The sequence below is a fragment of the Brachyhypopomus gauderio genome, chromosome 2, assembly GCF_052324685.1.
Source record: "Brachyhypopomus gauderio isolate BG-103 chromosome 2, BGAUD_0.2, whole genome shotgun sequence".
Lineage (NCBI taxonomy): Eukaryota > Metazoa > Chordata > Actinopteri > Gymnotiformes > Hypopomidae > Brachyhypopomus > Brachyhypopomus gauderio.
In genome coordinates, this window is record NC_135212.1 from 36,058,140 (window position 1) to 36,073,928 (window position 15,789).

Below are 15,789 nucleotides of genomic sequence, written 5' to 3' on the forward strand. Positions count from 1 at the left end.
ACCGGTCCACTAACCCATCGGCCCACCGGGGAAATCCCCGGTAGCAATGTATGCCAGTCCGCCCCTGGTCATGGCCTCCCACCTGGGTATCAAATCCACGACCCACCGGTCATAAGACCAAAACCGTGAAGACCCCTGGGTATTCTGCCCCATCTGGGTATTCTGCCCCATCTGGGTATTCTGCCACCTTTGCTGGAGTAATGTTGCATTTAACAGATTTAAGCTCTATGCGTGGCCGTCTGTGCAAATGGGTTTGGGTATAATAAAATATATAATAAAATATTAAATTTAATGCAGGAATAGTTTTTTAAGACTAATATTTTTAGTCACATTTGAGTTATTTTGTTCGTTTATGGTGAGAACACACCGTTATGATCAGTAACTGAACACAGTAACCGTCACACACACACACACACGCACACACACACACACACACACACACACACACACACACACACACACACACACACACACACACACACACACACACACGAGCCGCAATGTCTACTCGACACTATAACAGAGCTCATAATCCACCAAAAGAGTAACAGGCTCCTCTAGTGGTCTCTGTGTGAACTGCACTATTTTACTATTTTACAAAATTTTCACTTTCTAAAACAGGGAAAACTGGGAAAATGGGTACCATATATACCACACACACACACACACACACACACACACACACAAACAAACACACACACACACACACACACACATACACGCACACACACACACACACACACACACACACACACACACACACACACACACACACACACACACACACACACACACACACACACACATAAGCATAACATCTTGGTAAGGTTATATCTGTTTTCTTGTAGATACATAAATCACAGGTTTCAAATGAGGTGTGAAATCTTTCTATGCTTGGTTCATACTAATCAAAACATCACAATAAACCCTTAACTTTGTCAGTACAAAATTCAGCAAAAATGTGCTTTATGCAACGTCCAGTATGCAGTCACCACTTTCTGGACCCAACGCGTGCCGTCTCTACACTGCGGCTGAGAAGGAGAGGGTCATATTCACACTCATGGCATTGATCTGCATTTATTTTCTTGCTCTGTGTTCTATAAATATGACCATCAGATGTTACAGATGTTCAAACCTACATCCTATCATATCCTAATCTCCAAAAGAGATCTCCATCAGATGCTCCCTCGGAAGTGGTCCTGCGTTCATGAGCAATCATCTCACATGGTCCCCATCAGTCACACCCATTATTGTAGACTAGAGCTAAAGTAGAGCTCTGGGTAAGATGAAGACAGTAGAAGGAAGGAGAGCGTTCAGAGGAGATGTGGACGTCTGTGTTGGGAGTAAATGCAGGTCCGTCCTGCACGCCATGGGCCAACAGTGTCAGAGCTCATCGCTGAATGCATTTCAGTAAAGCCAGTGCGTCTTTATTCCATCCTAATGTTGCTAAAATGACATGATGTGTCATCCTGATGTAAGATGCCTGTTGTGTTTTGCCCATGTGCTCAGATGAATATGAATATCTACTAGAGCTGATGGCAGTGATTGGACCATGGGCTCATGTGGCTTCTTAGCACTGAGGTCACCACTGGTACACCTGACAGGCCCCCCCGCTGGGGGACCCGTCCATACCCTGGAGTGTACTGAGACACGGGTCGGCAGGACAGTCGGTCCTGAGAGTGTGGCCCGTGTTCTTTCACCATTGGTGTTTTTCAGCCATTATTCCATTTTAAATGGATAATGTTGCATAGCTGGTTCTTTTGTTGTGGAGTTTAAGGGACAGTGGGGGTGGGACATGTACAGTGCAAAAGAACATAAGACTCACACTTGTACACACACACACACACACACACACACACACACACACACACACACACACACACACACGCACACACACACACACACACACACACACACACACACACACACACACACACACACACCAGCTGCATTGCCTCTAGTGTGATGCTTTGCACAACAGACATGACTGTCAGACTGCAGTGGGGCCAGTAAACACTTATCAAGCATTAAGAGATCGTTAAGGAAGAGATAAAACAATTAGCAGACACTGATGAATGCTTTGGCACTGGAAAGCCACAGTGGGTGGACATCCTGAAAACGGAAACGTGAGTAAAGATGTAAATAGGAGTAAGATGTGAAAAACGACACTAGCCGTTTTATTCTTCCTAAATATCGGAATCCCCTAATATTATTGGGCAGATTTATTGGGACGCAATGCAGTACAGCATCTCAGAAACAAACTGATCAAATGCATCTGGCAGAGCCTCTAACAGCTGAGTCAGAGAGAGAGAGAGAGAGAGAGAGGGAGAGGGGGGGGGGCACTGCATATCTACTGCGCGCTGCACTTTCTAGTCTGTTATGTCCTGTGACTAAACGCATTATCTCAGTTATTCTTCTGACCCGTGAAATATGGAACCGTAGTAAAATCACTGAAACGCACTGGTAAACATTTGCTACTAACAACTGTGGGCAAACCAGAACACTCGCGCTGAAAAGTGCGTCAGTGACGCGGCTGTGAGGGGTAAGTCCACTGGAAGCGTGATCGGACCTCGCTGTTCGGTTACTTAACGGGAACAAGCGTGCAGATCAGAGCTGAGTCGATTAAAGCAGCACGTGATGCCCACAGGACAGTGAGAGTCTACGGAAGATATACCTACAGACCGGGAGCGGGTCGCGTTAACTGTTCCCTTGTTTCAGGACGTTGTTTCAGGACGTTGGAACAATGCTGGTCGGTATGGGATTTTATTATTCTTATTTGAATATTTATTTTTTCGACACGTCTAGTTTCAAGGTTTGCACATTAATGTGGTTTGTTTCGTGTTCAGGTTTGCATATTAAACGATGCGTGGTTAATTAGAAAATAATTGGCCAGTCTTTCCAGCGACAGCTTCAAGTTAATCGCGAACCATATCTTGCATGTTTTAAAAGTCAATTATTAATTTTACACAAACGTACACACAATTTTAAAGAAAATTATTATTGCTTTCATAATATTGAAATATTAAAAATTTGTTTTTGTCATTCATGTCGGAATAAACCTTTATACACACAATGTTCCTGCATTTTATAAGTGTGCGAATCCACGGCTTGGACTTTAATTACACAGCCACAAAAATCCCAATGTGATTCGCATGGATCTGTCCTGGTTCCGCACTTGTCTTGGGTCTTTGCGGCGCTGCGCGAGGCACTTACAAGTGTTTCCACCTTGCTAGTAAAGAGACTTTTTTAGGACATTACAACAGGTATTTTCGCCGATTTCTGGTATACACAATGTGCTTAATCAACATGAAAAATGATACAGTGAAATGTATAGGATGCTGAATGCAACGTTTTTAAACGAGCTGTCTACGCAGCTGGATAAACGCGAGTGAAGTCTGGATCTGCAACGGGCGCGTGCATGTCTGGATACGACCGTGTTGGCGCGTGTGGCGCACCAGGCGATGGACTTTATTTGATACATTAGTACCTTATTGTCGCTATGACAGTCATCTCCCAGAGTAATACTTTTAACAGTTTGTTTTCGCATGACAAAAAGTTGATCTGCATACTCCAAAATGTGCAAAAATACATGTTTTTAGTCAGGTTCATTCAGAAGGAAAGGACGGGCCTGGATCCAGCGCAGGTCACATGGCGGCTCTGTTTTAGATCAAAGTCTTGCCTGTACTGGCTTCGCCTTCATCTCGGGGCAGTTAGGCGTGATTATGGCCGGTGGTAATTTCCTGTGTCCTCTAATCAGACCGATGAGCCAGGAAGAGAAGTTACGCGCAAGAACACCACACGCGCGTGTCGTGCCAAGGTAGCGCGAGCGTCATCGCTGCTAATATGCTCGTCAGATCTCCTCACCTTGCTTCTGCAAGTCCATCTGTGAACTCTAAAGTGCACTGAAGATAGCGCTGGATATCAATATTTAGAAGATTAGAAAATCTTCAGCATTTGAACATTGATTAATTCTGTGGCTGTGTTTGTTTGTTCATCAGTTCATCTAGAGACCCTACTGGCGGTCGCCCTGGCCATCTTCTGCTGCATTGTGCTAGGCTGCTTCATTTGCTGGCGACGAATGAAGTTCCTCCCTTCTGATGAAAAGAAGGCAGGGTTTTCTTCTCCCTCTCCCCCTGTGGACCTCGTGACTGTAAACCTGAACTCCTGCCCGTCAATTAACATTTTACCAATCAAACAGCAGTATGAAGCGCTAGAGGGAGATGTGTTTGCCCACCCGTCTCAGAACCGCAGCGTCACACCCTCCGACGATGACGTAAATACTCTTCCTCACGCCTCAGCGGATGTGAAGGGTCTTCAGAAGCCCCAGGTCCCCCTGCGCCGCCTTAGCTCCCCAGTCATCCCCGTCATCCCCGCCTCCTCCTCCACGAAGATCGCCCACGGCCGCACCTCTCTCCCCTCCATCCGCAAACTCAGCCTGGTGTCTAAGAAAGGCCGCGCTGTAGAGCGTCGCTCCACGGTGACCAGCGACAATTTCCTGTACACTGAGAGCAGCCAGCTAACCAGCGGTGACCGCAGTTCACCCTCTGGCACCCAGGGGGAGCTCTATACATCTCAGTATGGCTCCAGCTCAAGTTCCAGGCATGGGTCCAGTAAGCAGCCTCCATCACTTCATTTCACTTCGTTCTTCTCACCAGCAAAGAGTTCTCTTACTGTCACCGTACTGGGGGTGTTCCGGTCCTCCAGGAGGGTCACTGGAATGGTGGTCCGTGCCAGCCTGAGTCCAATCTGCCCAGGCTCCCTGCAGGGGGCGCCACTGCGCAGACAGAGCCTGAACCCAGAGCCACAGCCTCAGGTGTTCACCCTGAAGGCTGCATCGGCAGAGGAGCTCCAGGCCTGCGTGCTGCGACTGGCCGTGTTCTGTAAAGACTTCCCCGGCCTCAGGGAGACGGCACTTGGGGAGCTGGAGCTGCGCTGTGCTGATGTGGTGTGGGACCCAGACACCACCATCACGTACCACCGGCAGATCACTAGGGTGCTCAAAAAGGTACCGTGTCCAGCTGCAGTAGATCAAGCTAACGAAGCCTCCGAACTGCAATGCGTTCCTGACATCATATTACAGATGATCAAGCAAAGTTTATTTTAGCTATTTCATGTCAAAGGGAAAAAAAAATCTGCATGCATCTAGCAAAGGTTAAAAAAAAACAAACAAAAAGCTTTGCCTTCGTGTTTGGCCATGTGTCAGCAGTCTCAGCTCCAGACTGGTGAGGTCAGGAAAGTTCCAGGCTGGATGGAAAATGTGTCTTATGCAAGTGAGGCAGGTGGTAGGAAAACAGGTGAGGGAGAAACAGAGAGAAACAGAGAGAAACAGAGAGGGGTAGTAGAATGAGTAGGTGAAAGATCGCGGGGGAAGGGGGCGGGGTTGTGAGCTGAGACGTGCGGAAGGAGATGAGACGTGGTAGAAGAGCTCTGGTGGTACAGTGTGGACCATGAGTCACGCTGTGAGGGCTGTTACCACGGGCTTTCCTGAGATAGGCTCCTCCAGTGGATCCAGACTTCCTGGAGCACTGTCAGTAGATCTGTTTTCTCCTAAACAGAGTTACTGAAGTGAACAAGAAGTATAACAAGTGGAGAGTCATGAAGGTTTCCATGGTGATCCTTCCATGAGACATGAAGGATTCCATGGCGATCCTTCCATGAGACATGAAGGATTCCATGGCGATCCTTCCATGAGACATGAAGGATTCCATTATTTATTACATAAATCCATTCATAGACTGATTTGAATCTTATTGGTTGCTTTGCGTTGTGCACATTGGAGAAGGCTGACCTGCTCATGGGTTGAATTATATTAAAGAGCTTTAAAACATCAGTATCAGTGTCTACAGCATATTAGGAAAAAAGGATTTTATTCTTTCCGACTGAAATTGAAAATGTCAAATCAACTCTTCTTGCACCTACTCTACAGAGTTAACAGGAGTTCCTGTGATCCCTCTGGGGGGGAATTCATTCTTTATTAATGGAAAAATAATTACTTACAATGAAGCCATAACCTGCAATGTCCTGACATGAGTCCAGAGACGTGACATGAGCTTTTCCCTTCTGCTTGTGTAGTTATGTGAGGTACAAGGAGAAGGTGAAATGATTATATAAGTGTCAGAACCACAAACATGACTGATACAGCAATCAGTGTGGTCACATAATGTTCAGTGTGTGTGTGTGTGTGTGTGTGTGTGTGTGTGTGTGTGTGTGTGCCAGTGCATGTGACTTATGGTTATCTCTTGGTATTAGATAGGCCAAGAATGCCTAGTCACACTGGCCAAACTCAGAGAGGCACTGAGTCCAACACTCTACCTACTCACATCTCACACATTACCACTGTAATCAAGAACACAGCAGAATAATCAAGCAAAAACTGGTCTCAACACAAAGAGCTGGTGGTTAATGTGAGACCTGAGGTGTCACTCATTGAGCAGGCAGGGAGTTCAAATGAATTTTAGAGACTACAGGTTCACAATAAACATGTAAACAGTGTATACAGCTAGTGCAGTCCATTGGTATTTGGACAGGAATGCAATGTTAGTTTTGTTTTGGATTTGGGCTTCAGCCCAGTGGTATTAAAATGATTAACAATGAGTGTAAAGTTAAAGAGCAGAGTGTTGGTTTGATGTCATGGTCATTTGCATATATAATGTGCATATGCATATATAACCTTTTAACCCTGCAGTAGCCAGGGCCCCTTTCATACCTAGTCAACTCATTTTAGGGGAGCATAATTAGACAAAGTGTACAGTATTACATTTGTCATTGATAGCAGTCCTCTGAAAAGACTGAAATCTGAGGTCCTCAGACATTTCCTGAGCAGATGCTGGACACACTACTGATTGAACAGTCCATTTAGATCCAGTTTTTGGTACAAAAATCTAAGCAATTGCCTGGTCTCAAATCGTCTTGCTGTCATAGAAATTTGACATCCATTCAGTTTTGAGGCATTTAGTTGAATCTATACCAAATAAAAAGATCCACTGTCCAGTTATATTTGAATCTTATGAACAAGTACACTGGTGAATCCTAAATGTAATCTGTTAATATTTAATGAGGTTTTCAGTAATACTGTAAGGCTGTAGAACAGTTTGTACAGTTGACTAAAAAAAGTTTCCACTGCTACATCCTATAATAATCTGTGTCTATGATAATCTGTGTCTGAATGTGTCTTTGTGGTGATCTGTGTCTGAATGTGTCTCTATGATAATCTGTGTCTGTTTTGTTTCTCTATGATAATCTGTGTCTGAATGTTTCTCTATGATAATCTGTGTCTGAATGTGTCTATGATGAACTCTGTCTGAATGTGTCTATGATGAACTCTGTCTGAATGTGCCTGTTCAGTTGTAGTCTTGACCCCTCCATGTTCTTCGTCACGTTTCAGAGCGTGAGCAGCCAGTCGCTGGGCACGTGGACGCAGACGGCCCATCGTCCGAGGCCCCTGGGCCAGATCTTCATTCTGCTCCAGTACCAGAACCAGGCCCATCGCATCAAAGTGCTGCTGCGCAAGGCTGAGGGTCTGACCAAGATGAGCAGGATGCCCGGGGCCGCACGTGCGTTCATGACCTCCTCACGTCCTTCTCACGTCCTTCTCACCTCCATAGTCATCACAGATAAACTGGAGATGTCTCAAAATGGGGCCAGCACTGCTGTCCATCACTACAATGCGAACAACTCATTTAAATTGTTTATTAGTGAAGACTGACTACTAAATTTATTACTGATGACTGACTACTAAACCAGTGACAACACAGACTACTAAAAGGTGAAGTTAAAAGGCCTGTTAACACAAACACTTGTTTGTTCCACTCCTTCAGATTACCATGTTGTCATAAACCTGCGTCACTGTGGGAAAGTGATCAGTACTAAGGATACAAAGAGAGCAAGTGGTCCTAATGCGGTTTGGAACGCACCCTTCCTGTTTGATCTGCCTGCCGGTGACATCATGAGGCTCCCCCTGGTCTTGGAGTTCATTGTCATGCAGGTAAGGGGGAGTGGGTTCATCAGACAGTATCTACTTCTCCCAGTTCATTCATTTATATTACATTTTCATTTCATACTCTATTAAGCACACAGTCTGTTGTCTTCAAAAATAAGTGTGGTGCGTAGTTATTTGCAATACCCCTCTACAGTACTCCTATCTTTGTATGGAAGTTATGCTGTGTCAATATTCAAATGAAAATGTAATACGCATTTGCATTTACATGTTCCACTCATACAAGCAACTTTGAGCTCAAAATTCAAATTCAATAATTCCATTTACATTTGCAATGTGGTAGACGTCTATTCATATTTCATTTACACATATATTTGATGCTTTATTTGTGCCTTTATTGAAATGAAAATGTATTTCCCGATTTGAATTATCAAGTTCATGTGATCATTCAAAGGTTGTATCAAAATTATAATTAAAATGCTATTTGCTTAATATGCTTTACATTTAGTGATAACACGTTTGAAATGTAATTTTCAACCTCACCACCACACTAAAAATATGTCAATATTCAAATGTTAATGGAGAAATAGCCCTGTTTGCAATAACATTACGATACCAACAACACTCAAACTGTGTCAAAATGCATTTTGAAAATGCAATCCGAGCAGAATGCATTTTCATTTCCATGGTCTTCCACTATATTCAAATTATAGTCAAATCAGATTCCATCAGCCTTCCACTTTATTCAGCCAATCGGGTTCCACAGCTTTCCACCTCAGAGAGCCAATAAGGACGGGACTAAGGCACGCTCAGCAGATTTTCATTTGAATATTGATACAGAAAAACTTCCATACCTTTGTGCATATTTGCACAGGAGAAAAGAGAACAGTTTTAAACTCATTTCATTTGTTATTTATTTATTATTTATGTATTTCATTTATTATTTATTTATGGAAGAAAATTCAAAACCACTGACTGAGACTGAGACTACAGACATGTGTGAGTACTCCTCTTAAAGACTGAGACTACAGACATGTGTGAGTACTCTTAAAGACTGAGACTACAGATATTTGTAAGTACTCCTCTTAAAGACTGAGACTACAGACATGTGTGAGTACACCTCTTGGCTGTTCTTGTTGCTTAAGCCAACTGTGCTTGAACTTCATGTCACGGACTGATGACCGCACGTCTCTCCTGCAGTGTTTTCTGGTAGAGAGCAGAATTGATGTTTCCGTCAATTATGGCAAGTTGCCCGGACTCTGAAGCAGCAGAACCTTCCCACACATTCACACAACCACCAAAGTTCCACTTTGTTGTAAAAAACCTGGGGCCCATAAATCTATTTTTCCTTGCCAACTGTGGAGCAGTGTTTGTCTTAGCAGTTAACAGAGTGGATCTGTCCTTCAGATGCCGGCTTGTACCCAGCCGCTCAGTAGTGCTGATCCCAGCTCAGCGGGACTGGTAACTATGGTATGGTCATCTATGTCCTTTGGGACATTCCGGATCAGGCCCCTCTGTCCTCTATATATATAATGCTTTAAGAATATTTTAGGGCGTAGAGGGCCCTGATGGTTCCCCACTGGGGGGGTGTAATGGACAAAAAATAAGTATTATATCGCGATCGATCGATTGGCGAAGTTGGCGAATTAGTAACTCGTGTGAGCGTGTGAAGACAGTCAAATGCGTGTTTTCCACTACGCCGGTTTTAAAAGTATTAGCGGCCACAGCACAGACCGTTTGTGCAGGTGAGCGCGCGGACCGGCTGGGGAGCCGCATGAAACCAGGCAAAGAGCCGCAGGTTGGCCACTCCTGATATATATATATATATATATATATATATATATATATATATATATATATATATATATATATATATATATATACACACAGTATATATATATATGAATGGTGTTATATAGTGCCTTTCTGCTTTGCGATCAATACACAGTTTTTACTTCCAGTCAACAGTGCTCTCCCAACCAGAAACCACAGCCCTACAGGGGACTACATGGGGAGAGAGGAGAACACCTGACACGCACACACACACACACACACACACACACACACACACACACACACACACACACACACACACACACACACACACACACACACACACACACAGTCATACGCAGGCACACACACTGGGACTTTTTATTTATTTTTTACTAATGGTACAATTACTTTTTCACACATGCTTTTAGTCCTTCAACAAAAGGAAAAAATGGAAATAAAGTCAATATAAAGGGAGGAGAATCAGAACACTGCAATAGCATCACCTCCTTAGCCTGCCATGACACTAGGCATCATTACATGGTAGCAGTAGTTGAACACTGGATTCTGAATGTTAAGAAACTGGGTTCTGGGTGTTAAGACACTGGGTTCTGGGTGTTACAGTTTTTTTTTTTATTTGGTTCATTTCTCAGATCAGAATTGAAATTCTCAAAACTGTTCATTCAGTCTCCACATCTGCTTGTCACTTGTGCACATCATAATTGCATTTCTCTTTGTGTTTAACATTTTGCAAATGCTTTTGTACATATTGCAAATGGACATGGACAGTTGTCTGTTGTTTTTTACATTATCAGTTGCTTATGACATGTTTATCAAAATGTGTTGTACGGATTGTCTGTGGAATTGTCTTACCCTCCCAAACATTTAGTCTTTAGGTCATCGCCTAGGTCATTATATGCAAAAGTGCTGAACATGTTGTCATAATCTCTAAGGCATCATTTTACATTTATTTATTTAGTTAATTTTTTTGTTACATTTTGGTAGTTTATCCTAATTCGATTAAATTGTTTGCAAGTGAACATTCAGTTACAGTAAGAAAGGGAATTAGTGAAGGCTTAGATCAACCAATGGTCTCAACCATAGGTCAGAGGTGCGTCTCATGAACCTTTACTGTAATTGGCAAACATAGATGCTAAACACTGCAGTATCACAAAGTCTCATAATGGAAAGACAAGGCCATGTATAGGGTGAACAGCCAATAAGAGAAGTAAGACTCTGTGGTGTAGAGGGGTAAGACTATATGGTGTAGAGGGGTAAGACTGTGGTGTAGAGGGGTAAGACTGTGTGGTGTAAGGCTGAGGGGACAAAACAGTGAAATACAGTAAGGGCAACAATTTTGGACCATGTTTTACATGTAAGTCATGGTCTCACAATGGCTGAAGCTGGTTGCTGGGTGAAGCTGAATATTGGAAGAACAACTGTGTCTTCAATCGTTCAAACATGTATGTACTGTAATTCAGAAATGTGCTCTCTGATGTAATGCTGCACATTGACATACATTCTGATGTTACGTATTCAATTTCTTGAATATGTAACATATATGACATCAAAACTAGCTCATAGGTGTGACGCTTGTGGGTTGGCGAAGGACGAGACACAGAATCCTGCCTTTTTGACTGACGTCACTTTTACAGTTTTTCTCAGTCGGTTTGGTTCATTTCTCAGATCAGAATTGAAATTCTCAAAACTGTTCATTCAGTCTCCACATCTCCTTGTCACTTGTGCACATCATAATTTAATTTCTCCTTGTGTTTAACATTTTCCAAATGCTTTTGTATATATTGCAAATGGACATGGGCAGTTGTCTGTTGTTTTTTACATTATGTGTTGCTTATGTCATGTTTATCAAAATGTGTTGTATGGATTGGCTGTTGAATTGTCTTACCCTCCCAAACATTTAGTCTTTAGGTCATCGCCTAGGTCATTATATGCAAAAGTGCTGAACATGTTGTCATAATCTCTACGGCATCATTTTACATTTATTTAGTTAATTGTTTTGTTACATTTTGGTAATTTATCCTAATTAATTAAATGGTTTGCAAGTGAACATTCAGTTACAGTAAGAAAGGGAATTAGTGAAGGCTTAGATCAACCAATGGTCTCAACCACAGGCCAGAGGTGCGTCTCATGAACCTTTACTGTAATTGGCAAACATTTATAGATGCTAAACACGGCAGTATCACAAAGTCTCATAATGGAAAGACAAGGCCATGTATAGAGTGAACAGTCAATAGGAGAAGTAAGACTGTGGTGTAGAGGGGTAAGACTATATGGTGTAGAGGGGTAAGACTATATGGTGTAGAGGGGTAAGACTGTGTGGTGTACGGCTGAGGGGACAAAACAGTGAAATACAGTAAGGGCAACAATTGTGGACCATGTTTTACATGTAAGTAGGGTTGCAACGGTATGAGATTTTCACGGTATGATAACCGTCTCAGAAAATACCGCGGTATCACGGTTATCACGGTATCACAGTTAGTTTGTATATTATTAAAAGATACACTGACCCTTAAAGAAATTACAACAAGTTTTTTTTTGTTCAATTAACTATTTATTGTAGAAACCTGCAACTATTGTATACAAAATGTCTCCTTAAAAAAAAAAAAGCTGTAAACATGTTTATATAAATACTGCAAAATTAGAGAAACCTAAATCATGGATTTCAGTACAAATATTTAAGTTTAAATTATTTAATATCTGATCAACTCAGCCTGGGTCAGTGTCTGATCAACAACTGTTGTAAACGTCCGTTGTACTGCCACCAGATACTGTAGAAAGAGAGGATTTATTTCTGACATCATCACAATAGAGATTTCTATTTTAAGGCTTTCACACCGAGTCTGGTTTTAACATGTGAAAAACAGGCACGTTAGAATTTGAAAATTAACGCATGTAAATTAATGGCGTCTTTCACATCCAGTGAAGGCAAGGACCATAAAAAGCTAGGTTTATACTTTTCACTAGTGACCATAGCGCGACTCCGCACAGTTCTCTCGTATTACGTTAACAAATACGAGCCTCTTGTAATTCCAGGACGAAACATGAGAGAACGTGAAGACGTTAAGATTGGGCGTTTTGAAAATAAACAACCATTAAATAATGTGATGAAAAAGCGAATTATTTCGAGTATATGTATAAATATTTAACTTTATTACGTTTATGGTGCTGGGAAATATTGAACTGGACCTTGAAAGTGAAGTACAAGTGTTTTAATTCCACCTTATAAAGGTGCATGAACCCTGCAAATAAGACTTTGTTCATCGCGCTGAGGCGCGGCGCGCGCAAAGTTACAAAATTCGAGAGGTGCACGACCTCGCTAATCGACAGCGCGATTACGTCATTTTCGCCGCTGACATTAGTTTAGCTTTTTTTGTTAAAAAATGTGTTAAGTCTGATACACTTTCTGCCATTCTCACCGCTGTGCTGAGTAGCTGAACCGGAGCGGAGTTGCGCATGCGCGGGTCAGTTTCTCCGCTGGCTTGCTTTTTACCGGTAATAAGCAAACGCACACGGTATGATAACCGTGCATTTTAATACCGTGGTATACCGTGAAACCGGATACCGCTGCAACCCTACATGTAAGTCATGGTCTCACAATGGCTGAAGCTGGTTGCTGGGTGCAGCCGAATATTGGAAGATCAACTGTGTCTTCAATCGTTCAAACATTTCATAGAGAAAACATGTATGTACTGTAATTCAGAAATGTGCTCTCTGCTGTAATGCTGCACATTGACATACTTTCTGACATGTTATTCTTTTTTTTTTGCATTTTTGCATTCTTATACCATATAGGATATCAAGACTAGCTCATAGTGGTAGCAGAGGTTCAATTTTCACACAGCAGGAGGAGGCTGTATGTGCTCAGGTTGTTTTGAATGTGTAGAATAAGTTTCTAATTTTGCAGTTTTTCCAGTCAGTTGTCTGTCTTTTCTGAATTTCAGTCAGTGTTTTTGTCAACAAATTGCAGTGCGAACAATACCGTCAAACAATATTGCTGTACAAATTTGATTCCAGTCCAATTCCTTTCTATCAGTAACTGTGTTCCGTGTAACTTTGTATTTTTGTAACATGTATTTGATATACCACAGAATGTGCAGCTAAACTAGTTTAGCTAGTTTCCATCAGAATACAGTCTGCACCGACTGTGACTTATAGTTGCACTAACATGACTAAGTATTTTGACTGCCTTGTTCATAGGCAATGGCACACAGACTAGATACTCTGATGTCACTGACAAATTGATTGACCTAAATATTTGATTTTGGGGCAAAAACAAAGAATTTTGAGTGAAGTATCTGCTTTTGCAGGTATTGAGTTTTGCTGTTTGCACTAACTGTTTTGAGAAATGCACTAGTTGTGATGCCAATGTAAAGCATGATGTGAGAAATGAACCAAATCGACTAAGAAAAACTGTAAGACATTGGGTTCTGAACGTTAAGACACTGGGTTCTGGGTATTAAGCTGTGATGGGTTTAGTGGTCTCAGCAGTGTTGTTGGGGTTTTTTTGTCCTTGTGTCACTGCTGGGTTGCGAGTGGTCCAGCCCAGCCAGATCCGGATTCATTAGCCACTGGGGCATGGCTAACTCTTATTGAGCATTGCTAACATAGACAGACAGATAGGCTATGAAGTTTCTAATATAGTGTCTGGTAAATACACACTTAATCACACTGAATTGTAACCCAGCATTTATTTATGTTACAGTAAATCAAATTTTTAAGGATTAGATTAGACATGGCGGGGCACAATAAAATGATGAAACCACAATAAAAAGTTATGAGACTCACCCTAATCACTGTCTGTTTCATAGGTGCGGTTATACATGAGAAGCGGTGCACTTGGCCGTGTTCTGATTGGTTATGAGGGTCCGGAGGCGGGGCAGCAGCACTGGCAAGAGATGTACAACCGAGGCCAGATGGAAACTGCACGCTGGCACACGATCCAATCAAATACACCCTAAAATGATGGACATGTCTTTATCCAATGAGTTTTTTTGTCTGATTTCCATGGGCCTGTAGAGACAGTGATAAACTGCCAAGTAAGTTGAATATCGTGTGCTTGTCTACCGATATGAACTGTACTTAAAGAATTTATTAATGTATATAGTTCCATCTATTTTTAAAGTTCCCACATTGGAGTGCCAAAGTAATATTGTGATAATGTACAACAGTAATGTTTCCTCAGAGGAGAGTAACCATAGCAGTAATTAACGTAGACTGCTTTAGACGTACTTCATGTCAGGAATGTGGCGTCTCCTTGGCCTTTTGGATTACTACTGTCTTGTTCTTCTTTTTCTCTGTTGTATGTTGTTCTTGAATGGATTTGTTTTACCTGCTTGCCACTATGTTTGTCTGGACAGCCATCGACTATATTCATGTCCTGAAACCTGACCAGTGGCACTGATTGCATGACACTGGAAGTAAACTGCATTTACCGTGGTCTTGGCCAAAGTGTGATGACTACATTGGGATTTGCCTATGAAAAAGTTTAGCATTACATAGAAAGCCATATATGGTAGCTGAAAATGTAAGCAGGGCGTGTCTCCCCCAGTCACGCCTCCCGTGCTCTACAGTCGAGTATATTTGGGATGTTCTGTAATCAGATAAGCGGGGTTGTTTTTACGTCGGTGGGGAATTGATCAGTGGGTTTCTGTCCTTGAGCTCAACATTGCAACAGGATGCCCTGTTGCTGTAATGCGGAGTTATTATAGTGTCTGATCCTGTGTGCGACGGCGCTCTTGTGTCTCTCGTGAAAGGTTAGTCCTGCAACACAACTCTGTCCTAGAAATAGGATGGTTTGTTGTGAAACTAAGCAAACAAAGCAGACAATATTATTTTAGATGGAAGAGGAAATGACATGTAATAGAGAGTAATTCAATTAAAATCATCTAACAGTTCATCAGGCTTAAGATAAAGAACAGCAGGTCAGACACGCCACTACGTCAGACACACTGGAGTTCACCAGTCTGCTCTTGTTTTGCTTCATTTCATCTGTCAGAGGCAGTAATCACGTCCTCTGATATACAGACTGGATGTTCGCTGTGTTAAGCGCATGGCGCTCT

General features: G+C 42.3%; 1 protein-coding gene across 3 annotated transcripts; it reads left to right on the top strand.

Annotated features, from left to right (window-relative positions):
• Positions 1-1,986: 1,986 nt before the first annotated feature.
• Positions 1,987-15,166, top strand: LOC143501578 (uncharacterized). Of its 3 annotated transcripts, none has more exons than XM_076995016.1 (5): positions 1,987-2,753; positions 3,999-5,005; positions 7,385-7,553; positions 7,818-7,984; positions 14,539-15,166. In XM_076995016.1, the coding sequence occupies exons 1-5, from the start codon at positions 2,744-2,746 to the stop codon at positions 14,686-14,688; spliced, it is 1,503 nt and encodes a 500-aa protein (XP_076851131.1). In that variant the 5' UTR covers positions 1,987-2,743; the 3' UTR covers positions 14,689-15,166. The 3 variants fall into 3 exon arrangements, with proteins under 3 accessions (XP_076851131.1, XP_076851132.1, XP_076851133.1); XM_076995017.1 differs by having other exon boundaries at positions 1,987-2,749; XM_076995018.1 differs by lacking the exon at positions 1,987-2,753 and adding an exon at positions 3,226-3,817.
• The last annotated feature ends 623 nt before the right edge of the window (positions 15,167-15,789 follow it).

What these genes read in the sequence shown, in the direction of transcription:
- LOC143501578 (XM_076995016.1), top strand. An exon ending in CAGGATGCCCGGGGCCGCAC is followed by an intron (nt 7,554 to 7,817) that starts GTGCGTTCATGA and finishes CCACTCCTTCAG; the next exon opens with ATTACCATGTTGTCATAAAC. An exon ending in TGGAGTTCATTGTCATGCAG is followed by an intron (nt 7,985 to 14,538) that starts GTAAGGGGGAGT and finishes TCTGTTTCATAG; the next exon opens with GTGCGGTTATACATGAGAAG.